The sequence below is a fragment of the Phalacrocorax carbo genome, chromosome 1 (assembly GCF_963921805.1).
Source record: "Phalacrocorax carbo chromosome 1, bPhaCar2.1, whole genome shotgun sequence".
Taxonomy (NCBI): Eukaryota; Metazoa; Chordata; class Aves; order Suliformes; family Phalacrocoracidae; genus Phalacrocorax; species Phalacrocorax carbo.
In genome coordinates, this window is record NC_087513.1 from 8,168,979 (window position 1) to 8,196,567 (window position 27,589).

At 49.1% G+C, this 27,589-nt stretch overlaps 1 protein-coding gene across 7 annotated transcripts in view; it reads right to left on the reverse strand.

Annotated features, from left to right (window-relative positions):
* Positions 1 to 27,589, reverse strand: part of FRMD4A (FERM domain containing 4A) — a 383,615-nt gene that overhangs the window by 133,512 nt on the left and 222,514 nt on the right. For 6 of the 7 annotated variants that reach the window (XM_064443502.1, XM_064443480.1, XM_064443467.1 and 3 more), the window contains exon 2: positions 3,666 to 3,731. In XM_064443502.1, the coding sequence (XP_064299572.1) occupies positions 3,666 to 3,731 (66 nt within the window). Of the gene's footprint in view, positions 1 to 3,665; positions 3,732 to 21,522; positions 21,967 to 27,589 lie in introns of those variants that run through there. The other variant, XM_064443512.1, reaches the window with a different exon arrangement.

The following is a 27,589-nucleotide window of genomic DNA, read 5'->3' on the forward strand; positions in this document are numbered from 1 at the left end:
ACAGGCATTTATCAAATGAAACACATACCAAATGCAACTCTTCTTCCTAATCCCAAGTCAAACAGGCTTTGAGTTTCAGACCCTCAGGAAGAGATTTCCATATGATCCTCCTCTGTCTCCGTTTATGATTAGCCCTTCTAAATTTCAGCATTTATCTGACAAAGCGCACGGGGGAGGGCTTTCTTTTATCCGCAAAACTTGTGTTTCTGCTTTTACTTGGCTGCTGCTGTACCACTCTACAGCCACTCAACTTGGGAGGAAAAGACTTTAGTCAAGGCCCTTTGACTGACTGAACTCAGGATCACTTTCCTGCTGGTGGTAACCCCAAGCCCTTGCGTTACGTGCCAACGCCAAAGCAAGCCAGCATTCGCAGAAGGGGTTATAAATGCTGCCTCTGAGCCAAAATCTCACTTTTGGGGCTCAGTAATGCAAATAAAACGTAGGTGTGTAGGCAATAGCTGTGTGGCCAGTCTGAGGGGTCTTTGTAGTTTTGGGAGAGAATGTGCGATGATGAAACATTTCAGTCTGGTCTGGCGGAGCTGTCGCGCAGAGCCAAGGCTGACTCCTGCGAGCAACCGCAGGAGCAGTTACCGCTTGCCGCCCTCCTGCAGCCTGAGGTATGGTCCTCATTAACCATCAATTGATATGTTTCGAACGGCATATTCATAAACCCCTGAGTCTGATCACAGCTAATTCACAGACAAAAAAAGGAGTACATTTGCTTAATACACTGCTTTTTGCAAGCACCCTGATTGTTCCCAGATGTATCTGTTTCTGCCCAGCAGCACTCAAGGCAGCAGGAGAGGAAGTAATTTCAGCTCCCAGGAGTCACTGGCCTAAGCAGTTTTAAGATGCTCCAGGAGCCCTCCTGCATCCGTTCAAGGGAGCTGTACCCAGCTCCCTCCTTCGATCAGACCCAGCTGCTTCTTCTGGTTTTTTTCCACACCAAAATACAGCAGCAGGATCTCTGAACCCCTCTCTAAGCAGAGCCCTTGATATCGTACACGTGAGCGCTGTAAGTCTGTGTAAAGCCAGATCCAGGTGAGGATGGTATTTTGATCTCACCCACGGCAGAGAAATCAGTTTTACAGACTTCCAGCGGTCTCTCCTAAACTTGCCCTAGGAGTGTGAAGTTAGGTATGGAGAAGCTTCCAGGAAAGGCTGAGACTGGTGGGAAGGAGAAAATTTCACATGAGAATTTGAGAGCCTGGCTCCTGAGCAATTGAAACCAGTGCGAATCTAGATGCTAAGGCCCAACACAGCTACAGAATAATCTCTTTCATGGCATAAACCAGCTCATGGCAAGATACACACATTAAAATACAGCTTTGAAGTGACAGCCAGAAACTCAGGGTTGGATGAACATTTTATTTGAATCTTCTTATTCAGTTCAGCTATGAGATGACGCAATAATAAAAATAATGGTGCTCAGAACTTACAAAGCAACTTTTATCTGAAATCTCATCACAAGTTACAAACAATATGGGAGATATTTCTCCTGGCAAAATGCATGTTGTTCCCGTAGGGAGCCTAATTGATTTGGGACCTGCCAGGGCAAAGTACCACTCATCTGGGTAGCATCAGCTCCCTCCTGCCCTGAGCGAAGCAGCCCTAAAACCACCCCAAAGCTGGTGGCTTTGGCCATGCTTTACAGGCAGGCGAACCAGAGTGCTGTGCCCATGTCTGCAAAGCGTAATGAGTATTGGAGACACACTTGAATCCAAACATTCTCTTCCTCTGTCATCTGCTCCACCCAAAAGCGATTTATTTACGATCGCCATGAGTAGAGGCTACCTAACAGCATTGGAAAGCCTCATTTTACCAGAAAAGCATCTGAGATGCCTCAGTGGACAATTCTGTGCACATAAGGGCACAGTGCTGCTCAGAGAGCTGGTCCAACCTGCATGCAACACAGGTTACTGCTTTTTCTGGGTATGATTTTTTCATAATCACACCTCCTGGCTTTCCCCATTCACACGTTAGTTGAAAACAGTGAAACAATTTATAGTACAAATAAAATTCAGCCATGGGTCACTTGCAAACTAGTTAGTGTGATTTACAGAGCAATTCAATTCCTATATTGATCACGAGAAATTCCCATTGAAGGCGTGACCAAACACTTAAAAAATAACACCACGTGATATTGTTTCTGCTTACTCAGAAATGGACACAGAGCTTCCCAAACCAGCCTCCTCGACTGCCATCTTCACTGTGTTTTTTTGGTGTTATTGATTAAAAAAAAACAAATAAGCAGGTTGGCCAGGGCAGCTCATATAGATTTCCCACAGTATATTTCAAACTGTGATTATTAATATTGCGAGCAGTGCTTTAGTGGAGCTGTTCTCCAATAGCCCATTCATTTTTCATCGAACCAGGAAAAATTTAAAAAGGCATTTATATGAAGTAGAAAGGCAAGTGCTGTACCCTTATCATGAAGGTGGCTGCATTTTCCCCAGCCAGCTGCTAAGCATCAGTGAGCCCGGTGCAGGGATGCTCGGATGCTCGCCGTGCAGAGACCGTTGGTATGGTGTTTCGGTTTAATTAGTCATCCTGATTTAGCTGTTCTCATTCCAGCCCTGGCCTGGCTCATTCATGGTTATCCAGGCACTTGACAAGTATCTCAGAGAGCTGAGGGATTTCACCTTCTCAGTGACTCAGTACTTGAAAAAATCCTTACCCATTAGTATTTTGTTAGTGGTATTTTTAAGCAACTTTCCAGAAAGCGAGGCTGAATGTGCTTCCGGCGATTCAAGTCACCTTCAGAAATCCCCATTCAGGTTTGCCTGTGCTAGGCAGGATCCTGCCCCCCTCCCAGCTTATCAGCTGCGGCAGGGGGATTTGGGTGCTATGGGAAGTTTCATTTCCTGCTTCTCCGGCTGCCTGTGGCTGGCCGGCAGTGATTATAAAAGGAAAGACATTCTTCTAATTCTTGTTATTAACCCATTGGTGATCTCCGAGACATGAGCCAAAATTGTCAGAAAAGCTCAGGACACTACAGCTTTCACCAGCCCATATTACACAGCCAGCACCAGACTCTCATTTTTCCTACTTTTACTATTTTTTTAAAATTAAAAAATAAGGCAGATGGAGCACAGACTCATTTTAATGCATGTTTGTGTTTGACACATGATTTATAACCTCTGTAATGCCTCAAGCAATGCCTGCCCGTGGCACCACTGCTGCAGCCTCTTCTGCTGCGGGCTGCACTCCCGGCGCAGGTGGGTGCCTGGGGCACAGCCGCCTCCGGAGTGGAGCCCGGCATCCTACCCCAGCAGCCTGGGATGGCAAGTAAAGACAATAAAAGCAAATGCTGGAGGTATTTTAAGCAGATGCAGTACATTTCTCAAAGCTAAGCAATGCCTCAAAAAATAGCTAAGTGATAGAGTAACAGTGTCAAAAATGACCAGAGCTGCTTTCCTTCTCACTGGCGGCGACTGAGACTGGTTTGGCAGAGAATAAATCAAAATACATCCTGAATTAGTCCTCCACACTCCATGCCTTTGCAGATCCTCCCTACCCAACACTAATGCATCTTCCCTGAGCTCTACAGGCAATTGCGGTGTGAAGTTGCTAAGAAAACCAGCTGAAAACCCTTTTCTCTCCCCACCCTGTTGAAAATCTGCAGCCGTAGCAAACTACTGCGTGGAGAAAGGTGCAGTTCCTACCTGAACGAGGAGCTCCAGCTTCCTGTCATCAAGGAGGTGCACTTGGCATCTGCGACCCTCCGTCATCTGCAACAGAGAAGAGGCACGTGTGTCAGGGCGCTCAGCTTTCCAACTCGGCACGCAGCTGCTGGCTCCCCCGGCGCAAGCTGGAGGCTTTCATTCACCGTGGTGCTTTCAGTTTGTGTTTGGTTTTTTGGTTTTTTGGGGTTTTTTTTGTGTGTGTTTTTTAAATTAATCCCCCTTCTCTTGGCACCAGGGGAAAGAAAAGGCTGGAAGGAGAAAAAGAAAAGCCACCCCGGTAGCTGTCACAGAGCAGTGTGTGGCGTCTGTTTGGACGCAGCTGCTGGGAGGAGGTAGTTCCAGTGTGAAAAATAGGGCTGGGGGACAGTTTGCAGCAGAGGAGCCCTGATATTTCATACCACAGCTGCTGGCTTCACAGCCGGGTTGACCAGCAGAGGAGACATCCAGACAAGTTTCCCCCAAACCCCTCCACAGCAAGGATTCCACCATCCCAGAGGGAGCACAGAGCAAGCAAGGCTCCTCCCTGGGCGATGCTGATGGTGCTCCCTCACTGGCCTGAATCCCGAAATGGGCTTGTCCTACTTGGGGGGTGTCCAGTTTAAGATGTATCACTGGAGCCACGCATGATATTGTTACACTGGTCCAAAGGTGCTTCCATACCAGTATACTTTATTACAACTGTTAACAAATAATATCAATAAAACTTTTAGGTATAAAAGACTATTTCTTCCAAGGTCCTGTAGATTGCAATGCCAAGAAATAAATGAGCCACAGCCTGAGGAAACTCCTCTGCAGTCGGTCAAGACCTTTCCTGGCTCTCTTGCACAGAGCACTGTAAGTAAGGAGCAACTTTGCTTGGCAGAGTTACAGATCCGGACTCAGCCCTGCAAAGCCCTTCAGCACGCACAGGCACAGGCACAATCCCGCTATCTGCTAATGGGATATGGACCACCTAAGCCTCTTTGGCTCTTGGAAATCCATTCCTTAGCAGGACTTAGGCGGCACACAGGCAGCACCCCTGGAGTGTGCTCGCCCCACGGCACCTGTGCATGCCTGGACCCACAGCAGCGCGAGCCCAGCTCATCTCCGCAGCATGGCTCAGTCCCCCAGGGACCCGCCACCCTCCAGCCAAGGCATCTTCCTGAGTGCTGCATGGATCCCCAGCTCAATTAATGATATTTCTTGCCATGTGGAGCCCTAAAGCATCACCAGAAGGGTACAGAGGGTCCACAGGAGCCTGGCAGGGGAAATACAAGCCTTCAGGGGTGAGGCTGCCGCAGCACTCTGGGCATTTCTGCCCTCTCCCATCATGTCTCCCCTCCAGTGCCAGCTGAGCTGAACCCCCAGTGCAAAGCTGCCTCGCAGAGAGCAGGGAGGTGTGGGCTCAGGGGGTTAACTGAGGACAGCTCAGCTTTCTGCTTGAGCTCTGTGGGTTAAAAATCACCCGCTCCTGTGGCTTGATGAAGCCAGATGAGCTGGCATCCAGGAGGTGGTGGTGGGTGCCCCACCATAAGCTTCACCCATCTGAGAGCCCAGGGTGGTGCGTGACCATTGCTGTGGGGTCTGCAACCTTGGCAGCCTCCAGCAGCATCGCCCTCACCCTGCCACTTGCTGGCTCTTGGCACGGGAGCCCATCAGGCTCTCCTGGGTGCTCCTGTCCTCCCTCTTGCCAGCTCTGTCCCACATCCATCTCTCCCTTTCCTGGGGTCAGGACAGACCGAGTCTTACCCTGGCTCTGACCTCTTCCCCATAGCAAAAATCCAGATGTGCCAACAACTCCATTGAGCCTCAAGCTGGCCGTGCAAGATATGGAGTTTATTATGCGACGACTTCAGTCAAAATGAGCTTTTCCCTTCAACTCATCCCAAATTTACAATCTTGGCACGCACAATCCCATGCACTCCAAGCAGACTTTACCCCCACTGTTACTCACACCCGCATGCCTTGGGAGTATCGTGCACGCTAAATAACATCGCTTTCCTTCTTGTTTTCCGTGAGCACAACTGGAGCCCTGGCATTGCAACCAATGGAAAACCTTGTAAAACAAGGTTTCTCATAAATGTCAGCCAGTTACTGCCGTGGCAGTAAATTGTCTTCTTATGAGAGTTTCCTCCAGCAAGTAATGTTATGCAAAATATGGCTTCTTATAAGGTATGTTACTTGGTGAGTGAGATTTTTCTGTGAAGTCTGCATTAAACAGCTTTCAGCTCAGTTTTAGAGCTATGCCAGAGGCTCGCAGAAGGGCTTTGCAATGGTTTGCCCTGGTTGGAATAAGAGTGGTGTGGGTTGTGTTCACGCGGGCGCCGGGAACCGCAAGCTTTCTTTGCTGGGCTTCCCCAGCAGATAAAACTGAGTGGGCTGAGCTCTGCTTCGGTATCTCTCTCATTCTTTTACTGTCATGTATCTGCTGCACCCCCATGATGGTGAGTATACATTGATATTTCAGTTTCAGTATGAGTTTACCCAAGGCGAGACATAAAGCAGTGAGTTTATCATGGCGGTAACACACGATGGCAGGGATGGAACCAGTCCAGCTCTTGCATGTTATGCTCTGTCTGTTATACCAATGATGAAACGGGAGTAAAAGAAGGTGAAAGGGGGAAGAGGGAAAATTTTCTGAGATGCCTGACTTTGTGCTTTAGTGTTTCATCAAAGCTCTTGCTTTCCATGTGGAGCTTCTTTAGCTCTGCAAGCTTTTCCAACTCAGACTTTCATACCTCCTCAGCGCTTTCACGGCTTAAAGAGATCCCAAATGCAAACGGCTGGTAACACGAAGTATCTGAATAAAGTGAAGCTCTGAAATGCAGCACATGATGGTTGACTAATTGCGAGGCATTTCGTGACCACCACTTGCAGGAGAGGGGACGGGAGGAGGAAGGAAAGCGCACTGCTTTCAGATCAGCTTGTCCCCACAGTTCTGTCCCTTGACAAAGTGGCTGTCAAAGACCACATCGTTTTTCTAGTTTGGTCACACAGTGTGTGAGCACACGGCAAGGCACATGCTTTATTTCTTTAGTGCCACCTTGTTTCTGTGCCTCTCAGCAGTTTGAAGGTTCATGCTACAGGTTAATGACCCCAGCTGGTGGCCTGCAGGATGTTTCCACCTAAGCATTTCTGCACAAGAAAGGGTGAAGAGCTGCTCCAGGAGCTGGAGAGGATGCAACAGCCCGTGCACAGCCTCAGCGGAGAAAGAGACCCAGCACTGGCCCCTTCTCCCAGCCATGGGTACCAACACAAATGGTGAAGGAGCTTCTGGTTTTGTCTTGGCTGATACCTTGAAGCTCAGAAGGACCACAATGAACCTGGCTGGAGATATGCCACAGTATTTCCTTCTGTAGACAGGACGCCCAGCCAGGGGGCTTTTCACTTCCCTCTGAACCAAATGATGCTTTCCAAAAGAAAAGAAAAGAAGGCAGAAGACAGGCTTCTTCCCTGTTATAAGATAAACTATGCTGGTCTTTCCCTCCCTCTTTTGTGTTTTATTATTCCACCAGGTGTCTGAAGCCCACACTATGTGTTTTTTTTGCATTATCAGATCAATACAAACTCTGCTAGTTTGTCAGAGCAAGAAATGGGAATGTTTCAAAGCACAGTGAGAAGGAACTGATTTAGCACAGTCTGTCTGCATGAAAGATGCTGCTTCCGACACTTTGCAAATTGGCTGATCTGCACTATCTGCCGCACTGCGATGGATGGAGCTGTGGCTGGCTCTAGGAGGACAAGTTTAGGAAACCCTTCTGCTTCTCTGTGTAACCAGAGAAAATGAATCAACACCAAAGCCCTATAGATGGGAACGTGGGAGCAGCTGGTCACTAAGCATGAGCTAAACAGCACCAGAATTTGGATGGAGGACAACTGCAAGGAGTGAATCGAGATTCTCCACTCCCAAGGCTCTTACCCAGAGAAGGATGGGGGGAACTGAGAGCTAAGAGGCACAAAGGCACAGGTTTCCCTTCACCATGGAAAAGCAAAATCCCAGTAAAGAGGCAAGAAGCAATGGCTGAGCAGAGCTGTTGACAGAAGAGAAGGACACTGGATGTGGCAGGGAAGCGGGGGAATTTGCTTTCCGATCAAGTCCTGGGTTTCACCATGAACTCTGTGAGTGAGTTTTCCTGTACCAACACAGACCCACTGTTTCCTTCTGGAGGGCAAGAGCCCTCTAACCTAACTCCAGAAAGTAGAGAGTCAAGCGTCTCGTTCAACTTAACAGTTGAGATGCCCTTCATGCTCAAAGCAGAGAGAACTTCCAGATATTTCAAGTAAGGAGAGCCAATTCCCAGGTGAGCTCCACGCTTGTACCTGCTGCTTGCTCAGCACATGGATTGTCCCATACATGACACCAGGCTCTAGTGCTCAGCCCAGGAGAGCCTTCCAACACTTAGGGATGCTCTATGCACATCAATCCCCCAAATTTCCGATGCTTCTCAAGACGTGTGAAGAGATAGGACTGTGTTACACACTCCTAAGAGCTAACAGTTCATCCATATGGCAGGGAGCTGCACACGTTGGGTGTGAATATGGGCCACATGAATTTCATGGGCCAGACTTATCACGAGCTCAGATGGAAATTATGCACCAAAATACAGATTTTTTTTTCAAAACAACTCAGTACGTCACATTCTTCTGAAAATCTGCCACTTCTTTTAGTGTCTGCATATGTGGCATGACCCCTGAGTGCTTGAAGAGCTGAACATGAGTGCTTTTAAAAAGCTCTGTCATTTATGTACGTGAGTGTGTAAAGACTAGGGATAGTATATCGCCAATACACAAATACAGATGGTGATTGTGAGGCACGTGAAGATCTGAAGCAATGTGTTTGTGTGGATGAGGTGCTGGATTAGTGTGCAGGAGAGATGATGTCCTGGTTTCAGGGCAGAATCAATCAGCGAGCGGCTGAGTGGCACTTGGTTCCTACCTGGGGCTAAACCACACCAGGTGATCATACACAAGGCATGCATGCTTTCTCTCCTACTTGGCTTCTGCACCTTGAGGATGGGAAAGGTGATGCTTTCATAGAATCATAGAATGCCCTGAGTTGTAAGGGACCCACACAGACCATCGAGTCCCACTCCTGTCCCTGCACAGGACAGCCCCAAATTCACACCATGTCTCTGAGGGCCTTGTCCAAGTGCTTCTTGAATATCGCCAGGCTGGTGCCGTGATGCCTCCCTGGGGAGCCTGTTCCAGGGCTCCACCACCCTCTGGGGGAAGAACCTTTTCCTAATACCCAACCTAGCCCTCCCCTGGCACATCTCCCTGCCATTCCCTCGGGTCCTAATTGGTGAGGGCCTTGCTGACCTCGTTTGCAAAGCACTTTGAGATCCATCAGTGACAGCAAGACCTGACACACATGCTTGTTCACTCTAACAAAGGGATGCTACAGAAAGGAAATATCTCTTGTGGTTTCTCGTGGGATCTTCCAGACTGTAGCTGTTTTTGTCAAGGAAAGGACATTTTAGTTACCTTTATCACAAGATTTTAAATGTCCTTTGGAGGGTTCTACCCAAATATTTACACAACGGGTTTCCTAGGGAAAGCAGGCTGGTGGTTGCTTTGCTCTGTGGCATGAACTGCTCTGGCGACTGCCCTCCTCTCTATTCATCTTCACTGTAACTCCAAACATTGTCTCAGAGAATCCTATAAACTGTCTGTGACACAGCCCGAAAACCCACGTCGCATTCAGCTAATCCCCGTGCACCCGTCACTTCATCACTAAATTATCAGCAACTGCCCACAGAACTGCTCCATCCAACACAAACAGGGAAGGTGATGGGAGGAAGCAGCTCCAAAGGGAACCTTTCCCTTTCAAAATGAAAAAACCCTCCTGGTGAAAGCACCGTCACACTAAATAACTCAAAGGCACCAAATGCAAATGCTATTTACAATGGCAGTTCTATAAATATCCCCGATATGTTTCATTAGCCAGTGACTGCAGAAATAAAGAGGAATACGGTGTATTCTTCCATGACTCAAATCAGAAATTGTAATTGGAGGCAGAATATTTCCTAAACACTCTCTGCCTGTATGGGAGGCAATTACTGTGCTGAATACACAAAAATCTGTGTCTCTCTGCCCGCTGTTTGGACAGTCCCGCTGAAAGGAGATAGGAAGAGATGACAGCCCACTGATTACAATAAACTATTAGATTAAACATCCTGCTCCCACTTGACCACTTTTTACTGCCTTCTCATCCTGGCAACTCCTAAGCTTGTAGGGAGACAGAGGGAGGAAAAGCGGTGTGGTTTTGATGTCTGCACAGTGTATTTTGTGCATGTGGCAGCACTTCACTTTGCTGAATCGGGGCCAGTCCTGCAAACGGCTGTCTATCGCACTGACCAGCTCTGTCTCTTTGCTCGCCTGCATCCATTGTCATCTCCTGTTCTACATTCACACTTCAAGATCCTGGAGGAAGGACAATCTTTCTTTTCTATGGCATGTGTTCGCAGAGCATCCTGCCCAGTTGCTGGTCTGCATCAGCACCTAATAGTGATGGTGACTGGGATGAGGATGACTGTGAGATAGTGCACAAAGAGCTGAGCTACATGGCTGATCCTTGCATGGGCACCTGGGGAGAGGGCACATGGTCACAGCTGGCTCTGTGCATGGTAGGAAGAGGAGCAGCACTGACTGAGGAGAAGGCAAGGGTCTGCCCAGAGGGGCTTGATCGCTTTTGAAAACCTTTAGCTGTGACTCAGTGGGAACAAGCCCTGAAGAAGGGGAGTGAGATGACTGTTGGTCCAGTCTGGTTCACCCATCCCAGCCGTGGGGCTTGCACGTCGCATGGTGCTGGCATGCACATCAGCACTGCTCATGCCATCCGGCTTCCAGGTCCAATGCCCACGTGCACGCTCACTTCCCCTGCCCTTCCCCTTCACCAGGAAGGGCCATATTCAGGCAGGCTGGCTTCCACCAGAGCCTCAGTGGCTCGAGCTCTGAGGGTGAGGACGCAGTCAGGAGAAATGGTTGTTTCTGAACAGAAACTGAACAGTCCTTATTTCTACCATTTATTTCCATAAGTCTTTCCTGAACCAACAGTGGAAAGTTTAGTTTGTAATTATTTTTCAAGAGGGAGAAAAATTATTTTCATTTGGCACAAAGCTCCTGGCATAGGAGGCATGGGTCTATATAGCCTGCCCTGTCTGCAAAGGTCAGCGACACAGTACGTAACATGGGCTGAACTTTCTGAAATAATCCAATACAGAAGTAGAAATGTTTCGCTCTAGGGTGCCTAGGAACCCATTAGACAACACTTCTGCCATTCAGATTTGTTCACATGATGATTTTTTTAATTGAAAAGGCTATTTGGTGCTCTGGAACAAGAGAGGTTAGTTTTAAGCCAGGGTTTTTTTTTTTTGCCTAGGAAGGGTATCAAAGCCATATCCGCAGGCATCTGCCATCTTCTAGCAGTACTGTAGGAAAACTAAGATGTTGCATATTCAAAGAAACAGGAGCATCTTTTTTTTAGGAAGAGAACTTGGTGGCAAATGGAGCTTTGGAGCCAAAAGCATGGGCCCAGGAAAGATCTTGTAGATGTGGATAGAGGCAATGTGAAGAGAAGTAGCCAATGGCTGATTCATAACCAGGCACCAGCTTCTAAAGCAGCACAAGTTTCCTTGTTACGGAAGTGCTCTGAGGCTCTGTGAAAGAGAATCACAGAATGCCCTGAGTTGGAAGGGACCCACACAGACCATCGAGTCCCACTCCTGTCCCTGCACAGGACAGCCCCAAATTCACACCATGTCTCTGAGGGCCTTGTCCAAGTGCTTCTTGAATATCGCCAGGCTGGTGCCGTGATGCCTCCCTGGGGAGCCTGTTCCAGGGCTCCACCACCCTCTGGGGGAACAACCTTTTCCTAATACCCAGCCTAACCCTCCCCTGGCACATCTCCCTGCCATTCCCTCGGGTTCTAAAGCATACATGCACAGTCTGTAGCTGGATTGAATGTCCAGAAAATATACACTGATGACGATGCAGAATCTCCCACATGTTTGGTAGGACCAGAGGAATGTATCACATGCCAGGCCTTTGGCTTTCCCTGCAAGCCTCTTTATCTCACCCCTTGAAAAATCAGTGTCCTTACCCATGGACTAGGGAATGAAGATGAAATTGCTGAAACCATGGTTACAGATACCGTTCTTAAGAACCTCGCCTGTCCTGTAGGAATGGAGTGCTGTCATGCCTTGGAGGAGCTTGACATTACTCATTGCATGGGGGATCTGCACTGGGGATGTGTTTAAGAGGGGTTTCATCAAGTGTTGTGTTCATTTCTGCAAGCACTCATTTGCTAGGAGAGGAAAAAACCACCTTCAGTAATCAGAAAGCAAGAGTCCTCCTCAAGAAAGGAGGTGGGACAGTGTCAGCCACAGTGTCACCCTGGTGAAAGCACGCCACCGTGAAAGGCGTGACCCAGCCATTGTGTGAATGCTGATGTGGGGAGGGATGTGAGAAAAATTAAGGCAAGCTAAAGGCTGAGTGACCTGGTGACTTCCCTGTTTTGTCTTGAGAGCTGACAAAAGAGTTCCTGGCCTGCCCAGGGGCTCCTCGCTTCCTCTGCGCGGTGCTTTCCAGCCTTGCTCAGGCTCCTGCATCACCCGCGGACATCTGCACAGGTTATTTCTCATGCTTCCTCTAAACAGCGCTCAGCAAAAACGTTCTGATTCAGCAAAGCACATCGCCGTGTCCATAAATCCCTTTTATTTCAGTGTGACATAAGCAAGTGTTTAAGTGGCTTACTGTATCAGGGTTGAAATGAAAAACCGTCTCCTACGGTCCTTAAGTCCATTTACAACATCAAGCAATAACTCTCAGGTGAACTTTAAAGCCGGGAACTCCGCGTCATAACCTCAAAACACTTGGTGCTTGAGCCATGTATTTAGAATTAAATCTAATTCCGATGCCGCATTTTAAACCAACCAGGGTATTACCTGGCAGACGCCTAAATCACCGCTCTGAGAGCGGCCAGCCTCAGAGGCCTGATTTAAGTTATATCCTGAGATAAGAAAGTCCTTTCCTGGACAGGCTGGCTTCCTCACTAGAATGGAAGTGCGCTGGTTTATGTCACGTATTGTTTTCTTTCTTAAAAATAATACAGACTAAATTGTTTCAAATACAAAGGGAAGCAGAACATCTCATGCCCTCCCTGCCTTCTGAAGTGGGTGCAGGAGGAGAGGGCAATCCCAATACATACTTTTCACTACCTTTTGACTCTTTTGCCCTTGTAACTCTTTCCACTCCCTTTCCTGGCTAGAAAAAAACCCAGTTACCAGGTTAAAAACATATCAGCATCCAGGCATTATCCCCACTATTTATAAGGCAGGAGTGGAGAGTGTAGGAGCTTTGAGACCATTGGTCAGAGCATCCTCTGAGCTCTGGAGCTAAGGCTGACCACAGGGGCTTGGCACAGTTTGCAATGTTATTTATTATTTTTAGTCTAGAGGATTCACTGGCCACATATGTCTTAAACTGTAGAGATTTGCAACCCATTCTGCACTCAGGAAAAGTCTGGCTTGATAAACCTTGACTCAGCTGGTCAGTTGTGCAGGTGGTTCAATGTGGACACCTGCTTCAGGCCAGTGTTTTTAGGTCAAGAACATGCCAGAGCTCTCAAAACCTAGCTTCAAACTGGTATCCTGTAGCTGCCTCCTCCTCTTTGACCTGGGAAGCCTGTGTTGCTCCTACAACCTTCCTGTACATGCAGCATCCTGACTGTGCCCAGGGATGGGTAAGGGCTGCGCAGAGAGTAAATAATAAATAAACAATCGTGCAATAGAGGTGGCCCAGATGCTCCTCCTCCTGCCAGTTCAGGGCTCTTCCCTGTGGCCATCACTTTCATGCAGATGAATTTTAAATGAGTCAGGGGATGGGATTTCCATCCTCTCCTGCCAGACTTTCCTGCGCAGCCTCAGACCTGGTAGGCGAGCTCCTGCCTGGGGCCGACCGCAAGTCCCAGTGGGAGAGAGCTGCAGTGCTGCTCAGCCATTCGTGACTCCTTGCAGAGCAGGCACCGAGTTGTTTGCACTGAGCATTAAGGAGCACCTTTAAGTGCAATGAAACTGCTTCACCCATGTGAAACCATTGCAACTGGAGGGTTGCATCCTACAGGAAGTGGAAGGCGTGTGGCTAGGGTAGCCTACAGACCTTACAGACCTTGGGACTATTCATCCATTCTATGCTGTTCAACTGTACACCAAAGTAATGCCCAAAGGCTGAAAAAGTGCCACTATCACCAAAAAAACAGCAAAAAATAAGACCCCTCATGCCTATGTTAATAAGATGATAGGCCTCCCAGTTAACACCCAAAATAACTTGCCCTGTAGGTAAACTCCTCTTGAGCTAACTCAGCTCAGACAAACTGTGTGAAGAACATCTTTATTTTGTGAGATTTTCTTCCCCTGCCCCTGCCAGGATGAACTTATTTTCTAGGTAAAAAGCACTTTAAGGCAAGTTCTGTAGTTTCATCTCATGTTTGCAGATTATATACAAGGGCATGACCCATCATTTGTCTCTAATGTGGCCCAAAGAAATAAATGTCAATGGCAGAACTAAAATGGGATGGGAAGAGGGAAAGAGGATGAAAGATCTCTGGTGTCTTTGCACAAGGACCACACAAGCTGTATGGTCCTGGGACAGATGCTTCATTAACTTTTGAGCATAGCTGTGCTTCAAGAAGCCTGCGATACGTCCTGGGAGAGGTCTTCCTTCCCCTGGAAGAGCTCCGTATTTACTCTGTCTGCTGTGCACAAGGGACAGAGCATGGTCTAAGGGAAAAGGATCTAAATTATCTACCAGGGCAATCCTTTACCAATAATGGACTCCACAGCCTTTTATAAGTCGCAAGAACCTCTCTTTGGGGACACTTGGTCACCTTCTGGTTCATCCTCTACTATGCACTGCAGCAAGCGCCACGAGTCATCATCCTGATAACGACTGTGTGGCACTGAAGTACATAGCAATAGATTATTATTATTATTTTTCCCAAAGATGTTAGAACGTCTGTTAATCTCTCCTACGTCTGACTTTTCATTCCACGTAAACATACATAAAAATGTAATTTTTTGTACAGTTTCACACTTCAAACATGGCATATTTTCAGCAAACTCTTCCAGATATCACTCATTTGTGCATGCAGACAGGGTGGTAATTACATGAGAGCATCCAAGTCTTCTGGGAAAACATTTGCAGGAGGTTTGGTTTAGTTATAGAGGAGGAACAGGATGGTTTTTTTGCTACTGAAAGTAGTGTGATTTGCTGGAGGGAAAAAAAAAATCAATGTAGGTTCATAGGAAGATGACCAAAGTGCCCCAAGGCAGTGGAAGCAGTAGTATTTGTGAAATGTTTTTAAAGGACAAATTAAGATTTAAGGCTCAAAGTGTCCTTTTAGTGCTTGCTGAGTGTTTTGTACCTACTGTATCTCTAAGCATTCGGAGGTGTGAGTGGTGATTGCCCTGATCAATAGGAGCCAAGGCACTGGGCAGTGCATCACTCAGATACTCTGTAACACAGCGGGTCAATAGATAGCACTGACCAGTGTTATATATAACATGTAATAGAAAACACACTTGGGGAAGTCATTCCAAATGGGAAAAAATAAAGGAAAATGTTAATCTGTGCGCAGAAGTGTTTTGTTTTGTGTGTTTTTTTTTCTTTTCTTCTTGATTTGAATAAGACTCTAAGAACTGATATGCTTCCAGTGGAAAAATATGTCACCAGGTTGTTTCCAGCCACTGCTAATCAGCGGGTTTGACATACATTTGATGTCGAGAGCCAGGGCTGCGGCTGGTGCCCAGGCTGGGCAACTGCCAGTGGTTCTGCCTGAGCTGCAGCAGCTGACGGGGTCGGTGCTGGGTGGACATCATCCCCCAACACGGTTTCACAGGAAGGACAGGGTGAAATGCAGAACACATTGAAACGACAAGGAGCTGACTCATCCTCAGAGATGCAGGTGTTTTCAGAAACAGGCCCTGCAAAAGTCTGGTTTGACCATTTCTGCTCCTGCTTTTTCGGGGAGCACACTGCGTGCTGAGCAGGGCAGAGCTGGGGCTACGGGAATGGGACATCTCCCATGGGCTCTGCCTGCACACCTAGATGGGTGAGGAGTATGAAGGCATCCTACCTGCCTTCTCTTGTCCTGATATCTCCAGATGCTGAGCACCTCTGTGTCTGGTGAGGATCAGAGCTAAGACTAGCCCCACTCTGGGCTTAAGCAGGGAGAACTACCTCCAAGACACGTAGCCTGCACTTTTATATGCCCATTCATCTTCTGAGTAAAGCCAGGATGTTGCATCGCCTGAGAACGCTTTGGCTATTCATGCAGCAAGACTGGGTCCTCTCTGCATCAGATCACCTCACAACATAATAAATATGGACATCCTGTAACCTTTGCACAGGAGAAACCTGGAATAAACGCCTAGACTTGAGCCTGTCTTTGTACCAGATGCCTCTGCCTTTTAAGAGCCAGGGAAGGATCTTTCTTTGTGGAAGAAAACACAGTACCTCCTTAATGCCGTGCAGAATTGATGCAGAAGAGTTAAGGATGGGAAGCGAAGAAGGAGCAGCCCTATGCAATGTCTCCAGACTCAGCAGCTGGATCTGATACCCGAGACCTACGCTCACAGGATTCGATATGCAATTTGGAGCAGCCTTCTGCCACATACGCAACGGGCTGTGCCTGTGAGAGGGGACTGAGAAAGCGAGGACACCGCCCAGCACCTTTACATTTGCAGATTCCCCCCAGAACTGCCATCGGCACTCCCAGAGCATTTCAGAAAGCTTCTTCCACAGTGCAATGCAGAGGCAAAGCAGACTCAGTACTTCCCTCCAGCTCTCCCTGGTCTTGGTGAGGAAAAAGTGTCCTTCCCCCACATCCCCACCACCTCCTGCAGCACAAGCCCAGGTGATACCTTTGGTGCCTGCATCACCACCCCCAACAGGGCTGCAAAGCATCCCCGGGAGCCCAGACCACTTCAGACAGTGGGGCTTTTTTTTTCTGTTTTTTGGTCTTTCCAGTTCAGAATTGCAGCAGGCAATGGAAGTTACCTTCCAAATTTATTTTCCAGCTTGCTTCCACACTGGGGGGGGGTGTTTGCGCACAAAGCAAGCTTTGTATCTGATTACACATTCCCTAAATCATCTGTGTCCCCTTAAGTGCCCCATTTCACTGGGAAATGAGTGTGTCTGGTGGTACACAAGCACACACGTGGCAGCCACATGTTGAGATGATGGGCATCTTCACAAAACCCGAGCTGGGCATAGCCAGGAGAGATACCACCACACAGAGCAAGGAAAAAAATGATTTTTAGATGTGGAAAGAGCACAATACATGCCCCTCTCTCTAGGACAGGCATAACATTTCAGCTTCAGATTTTGTGCTGTCTTTTCAAGCTGCTCCCTTGATGCAGCAGCTTTCCACCCCTGCCTTGTCCTGCATAAACCCGGTGGGAAAACACCAGGGTCAGCCTGTGGCTGCTCCGCTATCTGCAAAGCACTTCCCAGTGCTAAATATTTCAGTTTGGATGGATGGGATGCCAAAAGCGCTTGCAGCGTGTGTGGTATGGCTGCAGCCACGTTCAATCTCACGCGGTCAGGAAACCCAAACAAGGGTGGATTTATTTTGGTTGGGAGATCTGGGAACTTCTAAGAAGAAAAAAAAAATAATCTAAACACCGAGCCCGAGCCTTGCGGGTTGGCAAGCCCAACAGCCATTGTCAAAATGTTACACGTTACACGTGGAAGTGTATGCACAGGGTTTCTGTAAGCAAAAGGGGAATATCAACTTCTTTCTTGTTTGCAGCTTTCTAGGATATTTTCAGTGGACCCTTTTACAGTGGACTTAAGTTAAAAAGGGTCAGCTTGCTTCCCTTTTTTCTGTCCTCAAGGATTTTTCCCAAAGACTACTACACTAGGTCACAGAACATCCCACCAGTACAGATAGAGGCTGAGAAGGACAGTTTGCTATCCACTAGTGATCTTTTCTTGAAGGTGGGACACAGCAATTCTTTAACACTACGTGAAAACATCACACAGAAGCTCAGGACAAGAGCAGAAGGTTGGTGTATCTGCTAGGAAAGGAGCCAAAGAGGGTTTTAAGCAAGATCATCGTTAACTGCACTGGAAATCAGACGGTCCCTACTCCCCTAGCCTCCTTTGTGCTTTAAGGCTTGGCAAAGGCTGAAGTCCCGCCCCATGGAGATGCACCCAGGGTATTTGACACCATGCATGGGGCTGCAGAGAGGCCTAACACAACCACGAAGCAGGGACACACTGGGAGGCAGAGGTACATCAGGATCTTCTTGTAGTTATTTTGGCAGGCAGCCTACCAGAGCCAGATGTAGGCAAGGCATAAACCTCCAGGCTCCCATTGACCTGTAAGTAGGTGGAGTGCAAAGGTGACTTGGAGCAGAGGGAGGCAGGATCAAACCCTACGTGCGTGCGATTCGTCAACATGAAAGTACTCCCAGAAACTTGACGCTGATCAAACGTCTGGTCGGGGCCTCTTCTCAATGTCAGAACAGGGAGAAAACCAGTCAAAGTCTTTTCTGGTTCTTAATAGGATTCATCTCTGAAGCCAAAGACAGGAGCTCCAACTCATTGTGCTGCCTTAGAAAATAATTTGTGGCATTCTAGGAGATGGCACATATTAAGATTTACAGGGGAGATTGGGATTAAGTTGTTAAAAGTCTGGGAGACAAGAAATATCAGGGGATGCTGTCTGCTGCAGCTGTCCTCAAGGCCATGCTGGGCAATCCACTGCTGGCTCAGGGACCCATATGGCCTGAGAGAGGCTGGGACAAACTGGGATTTGGGGCTGGAGGAGGCTTGCAAGCAATTCAGCCACAGCTTAACCTTGTCAGACCTTGCTGCCTGCCAGGCTGCTGTGCTCTGCTTGCACTGGGGCTGCAGGGCAATCAGCACCTCTAGCTGCTGGAAGGAGCGAGCCAGCAAGGATGACTGGAGATTGACATTGCTGAGTGACCTTGGGATCCAGCTGTGCACCCAAGCACTCCCTGTCCTGCGACGAAGCATGGGGACCCCAGGGAGCCAACATCACCTGCTCTTACAGCTCACCCCACAGCACTGCCTTCTCCCAGCTCCCCAAGAGATGGGGAGTTTGTAGGATGGCTCCCAGCTAGATGGAGATTTATGGTGCAGCTCAGAGGCACAGGAATACTGACTGCCTCAAACCTAGAGTGTTTTGAATGAAAGACACCCAAGGTCCCTGAGAGCTGAGCGTGAGCATGGCCTCATGCCTGACAGCAGCCTTTGCTTGTCCCAGCAATACGGCCTGCTCTTGCTTAGCCCAGAAGTGGGTGCTGCAATGCCTTCCTGCATCTTCAGGGGACTAAGCCCTGACCCCAAATCTAGTTGGTGTTGGATCAACACACTCCTTTTATACCTTCCCTGTGTGTCTCACCCCTCTCACAAGATGTGACCCATCCTTCTCCTTTGCAGTCCTACCAGGCTGGGACTCGAGACTTCAGTCACTCCCCAGCCCCTTTCAGATTCTCCCTAACACAACCTTTTCTCCCTCATCCACACCATGCAGTTTTACTTTGCTTTTGCTGTCTGTAAAGCTGCATTCAAACCATCTTCTGTTAGTCATACAGCAAGCAGCCGCAGCAACAAAGGGGATATGCATAACAGTAATTACCTCTGGTACTTGGGACTAGACTCTGTGACTCGGGAAGTCTTTCCCAGCCATATGTCCCTACTAACAACACCCAATGCACTAACCAAAGCTCTTGACTTGGCTAAACAATTTGACGATCTCTGCAGAAGATGCTCTCTGTGCCAAGTGACACTGCATTGCTGTATGGCCCCGAGTGACCCAAGGCTGTGACCACAGGTATCACCAAATACTGAATTGCATTTTTAATGCAATAATCAGTTCAGGTGCATGGGAACAGGACCACTAGAAACCATCTACCAGGAGAAATGGGTAGCTTGCCCCAATGGGTTGTGAGTGGCTCACTAGTGTACCTATACTCAAATAATAGCAAAGTTACCATATTTCTAGTACGGATGTTTGAAACAAAAATTCACCTAAGAACAAATAGTTGATTTTACATTTGCATAAATCCACATGCTATGCCCCACTGGAGCAGTTATCCCCACTGTGGGAACTGCTATGGATGGGGCCACTCACAGTGCCAAGGGTGACCGACACCAACTCCTGTCATCCCCATCAGCCTGTTTGGTCCCCAGAGAAACATTGCTGACCCAAGCAGCTGTGCGAGGTGGTGCTAAGCTGCAGACCCTTCAAATTACCCCCTCTCATTAAAAGAAATGAAGTCCCCTTCGCTCCCCATGGCTTCTGCCACAGCCCCCCTTGCTCAGCAGCATGGCTGGTCTGCGGAAATCGCCCCACGAGCAATCTCCCTCTTGCAGCGTATGGCACGTCCCCACCTGACACCAGTGCTTAAAACCCCCTTAAAAATATTAATATTTGGAAGAGGACAAGCTACTAGTGACTTGTGCCAGGAAGGTCAAGACAAGCAACTATGAGCCGCCAAACTGAGCTGGTGCTTCATTGCCTGGCCAGGGTTAGCATCGTGGGTCCAAGTAGTGGGCAGGAGCTATGCAGGCACCAGCCCTCCTGCCAGGCCCTCTGCCATCACCGCAAGGAGGAAGGGGATCAGTCTGATAGTTTTAGCTCCACTGAGATCTCTCTGGTGCCTGGCAGGCGATTCTAGGCAGGGATAATGGCACAGACACCCACGCCAGTGGTGGTCCCCTCCGTGCACACACAGGGGGTGCTCATCAGACCCTGGAGGCCAATCTAGAGGGAGCCAAGTCTGAGATGCCCTGATATCTGGCTGGCGCTGGGCAGAGCTGGCATTCAGCCTGTCTCCATACCCAAGGCAGCGGGAAAGCCCAGCTCAGCCGTGCCTGTGAAGTGCGGCGCGCAGGCACAGGCACCACACCCCCTTCCCGGCAGAAAGGGCGAGCGGTGCCGGGGTTTTTGTTCGGGACAATGTTTTAAAATCCCAAGCCAAACCAACAAGCTGGGAGTTCAGCTTTCCCTGCGACCTGACTTGCCTGGGAGAGGAGATTTGCTAGCTCGCTCCCGCATCTGTGCGTGTTGTATTGCTAAACCGCTGCCAGGGCTATTATTAGAAACAATTGTCTCTCCTGGAAATTTTATATAGAGGCTTGAAACAACTTTTCTCGTGCCCTCCCCAGCAGCTAGCGGGCTAACAATGTGGCCGAGAAACCCTCCTTACGCGGAGCGTGTCTGTAAGGCATGCAGATACACCCAGACAGGCACAGTTTGGAAACAGAGCTATATATTTGTCTTTTCTATCCCTGGATCTGCAGCAACTTTTCTGCCCCTGATTTAGAAAAAGGTGCCATGGGGAAAGGGAAAACAGGCCAGGGGTTTTACCCTTTGCAAAGCCCCCAGCTCTGCATTAAACTTGCTGCAGCCATTTGGTAAGGGAAGGAGCAGTCCATCTTAGCAGTCAGTGGGGACAGGCATCCAGATTGCTGGGGATGGGGGGGAAGAAATCACAGCACCAGCTTCTCTCCTCCACACCCTCTCCCTCCCTCTAGTGCAAAAAAACCCAGCCGCCGAGCTCGTCTCCCTTAGTCGCCCACCACATTCGGGATTTTGGGGTGGGTGTTTTGCTTGGTTTTTTTTGGGGGGGGTCTTTTTTTTTAAGAAAAAAAAAAAAGATAGGGAAAGCAGATGCTGCCCACATTTCTCTCCGGTTGAGATAAATGGAGGGAGGGGGGCGTGGAGCAACCCGCACACTGCGGCTGGGCTTTCCCCGCGGGGCCGGGGCTGGCAGGGGAGCCCCGGCCCGCCTCGCCTCCCCTCCGCAGACAAAGACCCCGTTACCTTCTCCCGCTCCCTCGGCGGCTCCGGCGGCCCCTCAGCTCCGAGCCCGGGGCCAGAGCATCCCCGCAGCAGCAGCGTCGGCAGGCCGCGGCTCTACCGCACCGCATCCATCGCCCGCCTCCCGGCGCCGGGATGCGCGGGGCCCGTCCCTCCGCTCCCGCCGCGCTCCCCGGGCGCCCTAGGGCGCTCCCATGCTCCGGGACGGGGTGCCGGAACCCTCCTTTCCCCCCTTCTTCTTCCCTGTCCCCGCCTGCCGGCCCCCGGCGCCCGGCTCCTGCGCGGCCGCCGCCGCGCTGCGAGGCTGGAGCCGGGGAGGGAGGAGGAGGAGGAGGAGGAGGAGGAGGAGGAGGAAGGAGGGAGGGAGGGAGGAGGGCAGCGAGCAGCAGTTGGCGCTGGGTCATGTGAAACAGATGAACCCGGCTCGGGCCTGCCAACATCTGGGCTCCCCCTCGCCTCTGGGAGGAGGACGAAGGGATGGAAGGACGGAGGGAGGAAGGGTGCGGGGGTGGGAGCACTAACAACCCCCCCGCTCCGCCCCGACCCACGCGTGCACACCTTGAAATTATAATGGAGAGGAGCGAAGACAGCGAGGATGTTTGCTCCGAGTGGTCAGGAAGCCCCGGCAGGGAGGAAGAGGAGGGCAGCGAGGGCACCCCCGGGGCCGGGCAGGCGGAGCAGCTCCTGCCAGGCGGCAGCCCTGGTGCTGGGGGGCACCCCCGGCTTCCCCCCCTCCCCCAGCTGGGAGAAGGGTGCAACTTATGACGGTGCAAAAGTGCACCCACCAGCAGAGGATGCTGCTCGGGAACAAAGCGTCTTTGCAGACCGCGCTGGCTGTAACCCTGGTGCAAGGGAACTGCTATTAACTGATCAGATCAGTCAAGAAGGACGATGTGTGTGAGCCTCCAAAAAGTGACGAATTTTTTGGTTAAGCAAGCACAGTACAAAGCACCCACTCTGCAACGCCTGTGGTAGAGCTCTGACTCGCTGCCCCTGCTTTGCCTCCTCGCCAGCGTTTTCTTTCTGGGACTGGGCTTATTCCCACCAGGTAAAACCCTGAGGCTGCTGTTGTGCCACGCTCTGGCACAGGCTGGCCAGGGAGAGGTCTGCTTTGGGAGGGGAAGTGTGGAGGTGAGCCCTTTCCTTGATTCGATTTCAGCTGGTGTTTGTGCCACTGCGAGGATGCTCACGGTGAGGATGGAGCTGGAGCTTACACGGGAAGTTGGAAATTTCCTCTTTGCCCCGTACGAAGATGACAAAGCCGCTCTCCCAACATGATGGTGGTGAACCAGCTGGATGCCTGATTTTATCTGGGCCTGTTTCTGTGTTTGATCTGCTGTCATACTGAAAGCCAAGGTCATGCACCATGGAGATGCCACAAGCCTTGATGTCCTCTCCTCTGCAATGGGCGTGGGGGCAAGTGGGCTGCAAAGCGCTTTTGGGTGCAATAGGCAAAAACTAGAGCACAAGCGCAGTTCCCTCTACTGTCTTTAAGGCACAGACATTATAAAAATGGAGCTGTGTACACAGCCAGAGGCAGGCTCACCCGTCCAGCTCACTCCACCCAAGGGGCTGGCTTTGATTAAGGGGATAAATATAGAGGCAGTTCTGGACTCTAGCTGCTGAAGGTTAAGAGCAAGCAAGCTGAGGTGGCCCAACTCTGCTCTGGAGGTGATCCCAAGGTCAGGACACAGTGGCAAGAGGCAGCAAAGGTACCCAACTCTGCTCCAGGAGAAGCAGGGGGACCATGGCTACATTGCAAGGGTAAAGATTGGGGTTTTCTGGGTGCATCTAATCCTAATTCTAGATCTGGCTGCTGAAGTAGCCCCAAGGGGCAAACCACCAAAACACAAACTTCAAAAAAGCCTGGAATTTTAAACCCATAGTTTCAGAGAGGGGTAAAATGTCAAGTTGCCTCCTAAATTCTGTTTTGCTCTTTTCCTTCAACGAAGGTCACAACATATCTCAAGCAGGTTCTGCCATCTTCAGTGGTGGTGGCGAAGAGAGCATGTAAACCTGAACCCCAGCGGCGGTTCAGCCCTGCTCCCAAACCCTGCTCAGAACTAGCAATGAAAAATCACCTTCCCGGGTTGACTTTCGCTAAAACAGGAGGTGAAGCTGCTTCAAAGGTGCACTCACCATGCAGGTGCCTGCTTGTGCTTGTTGCTCTACAGGAATATGCCAAAGCAACAGACTTTGCCTTTGGGGTAGGATGATCCTTCAACTAGCAAAGCCTCAAGGCAATTTCCCCACCCATCGCTGTATAGCACATGTTGCCCTTCAAGGTAACTCATCCTCTCCTGGCAGGATCTGCCTCTAAACCCAAAGCAGAGCCAGGGTGTGGTGCAGCATTATTCAGCTGGTGATAAAAGAGCTTGCCTGATGGGTTAAAGAAGCAGGAACAGGGAGTGGAAGCCTCTAATTGGAAAGTAATTTGTTCCATGCATAGCAGCAAAAAACTGGAAAGCAAGGATCACTCTGCCCAGAATTGCAATTTTCAGCTTTCAGTGCAGGTGTGAGGAGTTTCATTAAACTTAGCTTGAAATTACAGGCTCCCCACAACAGTTCAGCCTCTTCCTTTGACACAAACCTTGGATAAACAGGCATGGGTTTTGGACTAGTCTGGAGACAGCAAGAAAGCATCCTTTCTCATGCCCCATATTAAGGTGGGGTTGCCTACCAGAGGTGCCCAAAGAGCGCCCCATCACTGTGTGATCCTAATGGTGTCCTCCAACATCTTTGGGGCATCAGTTGGTTTATGTCACAGGGAAGGACCGGCGTCACAACCAATGTGACAGGTGCCATGTCATGGAAACTGTCTGGGGTAGAAATGGGTGGGGAGCTCCTTGGTTTCCCAAGTGCCGGGTCCAGCACCTCTGCAGCCTTTGAGCTTCACCATGCAGAAAGAGGGGCTGGATTGTCATACTTGTGAAAGCCCAAGCTGCATCCTCCTCAGATCCCTTGTAAGGACACAACCTTTCCTACCCACCCAGGACCACATGCACAACACTCCCCCGAAAGAAAGTACAATATAGTTTGGTACAAAGACTTAAAATATTCTGCAATGGCGGGAGATATTCCTGTTACATTTCCTTAATACTCTAATTTGAGATCCACATTTGTAATAAAAATAAACTACTGGGCTGAGTGAAGATAACATCCTTTAGGTACCTGATGGAACTAACAAAGAGCTTAGAAATGGGGATTGTTTTTTATAACATGGAAAGACAGTGGAGCATTGTCCCTGCCAAGAGCTGATCATGAAAGCTCAACCAGAAAGAGCTGTTTTACCCCAGACTAGGCGTGGAATTTGCTCCACTTGTTCATTGACACCTCCTTCCTCTGAACACCCTGTCCAGATCTGGGTTGATTCCCTGGTAGCGAGGTGGTACCCTGAGCTACAAGCGCAGCGGGGTGGAAGAGGGGGTCTGTGGAGGGTACAGACAAACATTTGCAGAACCTTTAATTTGGGATCTATAAGAGAGGAGCAGAAGCTCTCAGAGTGGCTGCACATTTTAAGAAGAAACCCTATCCGGGGTGGAAAAGTGAGAAATGCCATCCCTAGTAAAGCCTCCAAGGGGAAAATCATGCTTTTGGGATCCTTATTCTTCCTTCCAGCCTTGCCCACTTCAGGTAAACCTGTGAGCTGGGCAGCAAAGCATGTTAAAGAGCCTCCTGGATGAAGAGGAGCTGTTGTCTGCAGTTATGTGGCATAGCTTGCAAAGCTCTGCAGCTGCAGTTAACCAAGCCCTGCAGTGCTCCCATGATGTTGGGGAATGTTGCCAGCCTCATAACACAGATGGGCAAACACACATGAGTGCAGAATGGCTCTCAGGGCTGTTCAGTGTGTGGGAAATCAAGCTAATAGACTGGGGGGCACCACCCTGTGGGGTAGGTGTACACTGCTGGGCATGCAGCCTGGTGTGTCCGTACCTGGGACAGCTTCAGACAGTTGCTTCTTAGATGCTGGTAGCTATGAGGCCACTAAGGCTGGGACCACTAGCCCAAGGAGGACACTGAAACCTGATAAAGAATTGCAATGCATGCAGGGCTCACTGCTGGCTCAACGAAACAGCTGCCGAAGCCCTCACCAGCTCAATTAAAGCCTGCAGAAGGATGGATGTGTTGCAATGCAGAGGCAATGCCTTGTGCCACCCAGAGTTTGCTCTCCCCTTCTTCCTTTCCCAGACATGCACACTGCAATTCAGATTTCCTCAGGGGCATCCCTTCAGGAGAAAAAAGCATTCGCCTCATGCACATTCCTCTCTAAGTTTCCTAGCTATAATTCAGCAGCAGTAGCCAGAGTCCTTTTCTTCAAGGAGCTTCTGTAATTTCACAGGGTCTCTGGAGTTGTCAATACCCAAACAAAATGGCCCAGTAACAAACATTTAGTCTAGAGGCAGCAGAGCTGCTGTCATTGCAATGATTAGAAGCAGGTGATAGCTGCCTTTCTTCCAAGCTGGTTCCTATCATGGCAAGTCCCAAAAAGAGAACAGTAACCCAAATATTTAACTTTGACATACACAGAGGGAAGCCTCCAGCAACCAGATGCTTCTGTGCCAAAATAGCAACAGGCTGATTCCTTTTTATTAGTTCTTCATAACAAAGCAAGAAAGAGACACCATGGCCTTGTGCTGGAGAACTGTTGTTGACAATTCATTTCCACTCTCGTTAGCAAAGATTAAAGCATCAAAATACTTTCCAGGGAACGTGGTGATAGGACTGTGGGTGCCATCAAAATGTGTGAGATGTTACATGAACATTTCTAGTATTTTCCAAAAAGCTTAATGAATATTGTCTATCCCAGAACTGCATTAATTAGCACTAGCAGGTTGGAGGAGATGTCACTTTGTGAAGTAATATTCACACTTACACAACGATTTGCATCCATAAGTGGTGCCGTGCTTTACAGAAGTCAATGTCATTCCCCCGTATGGTACATCTGAAACCCATGGAAGGTGAGCAAAATGCTTTCAAAGAATATTTAGGATTTGCTGAAGGCTCTAACTGCCTACCTCCTTGTGGGAGGTGTTTAAGGGCCTAAATCCCATTGATTGCACAACCCAACTCAAAATATTTGAGTGGCAGTAAAAGATTTAAAAGCCCCAAAACATAAAAAGCAACATGAACCTAAACAACCTGGGAACCTAAATCCATTTTCAGAGATGATGTAAGCTGTTAGGCACATGAATCTCACTCTAAATCAATGCAACTGACTTATTCTAACCATGACAAGGGTCAGCCAGCCCGAGAAAATGAGGCGTCAGGTTAGCCTATGAGTTAATTCATATAGTTCCTCTGAAATTCATGGTATAGCACTGTCTTGTCTGCTCACAAGCTCTGCTGTAGGTTGGCTGGAGAAGAAGCAAGTGTCCTCACCTTTGTTCAGCTGAGACAATCTGTATCCCCCATGCGATAAATATGCCTCAATGCTGGGAAGTAGAAAAGGGCCTGACAAGACCCAACTGGTCACCCAAGCCGCCAGGCTGCTGTCACCCGCTCCATGGACCAGGGCCAGCAAAACAAAGACGAAGGGTTGTGTGTACCCCTACCAAACCTGTCCCCATCACTTCATTTTCCCTCTATTACAGGTTGGGATGAACTGTGTCCTTGAACCAATTCATGCTGAGAACTTTGGAAACCAGGTGGAAACCACCAGGATCTCATTCAGAAAAGTAAAATGCAATTACTCAGGAGCAGGACTGGATCTGGACCTGCAAACAATTTAGCAGATAGAGCACAAGTATTACCAACTGTCATGGCGCAGCATGCTTCAAACTGGGAAAATCTCCAAGTTTGCTGAGTGAACCATGAGATGTTTCTGCTTAAGCCTTCCTCAGAAATGCTTCACTTCTGAGATGAACCGTGGGTGTTATTTCCCATGCCATACTTTCATTAATTTCCAGGACAATCCCTTAAGTAATTGGGGCACAAAAGGAGGGGGGAGTGGGAGAAGCAGGGCTTTAGCTTTGGACAAAATAAGCCTCCAGGGTGTCTGATTAATTTTCACACAGACTCTGCTTAAAGGGTCTCTGAGAGCTGAAGAAGGAAGTAAGCAGACCTTGACATT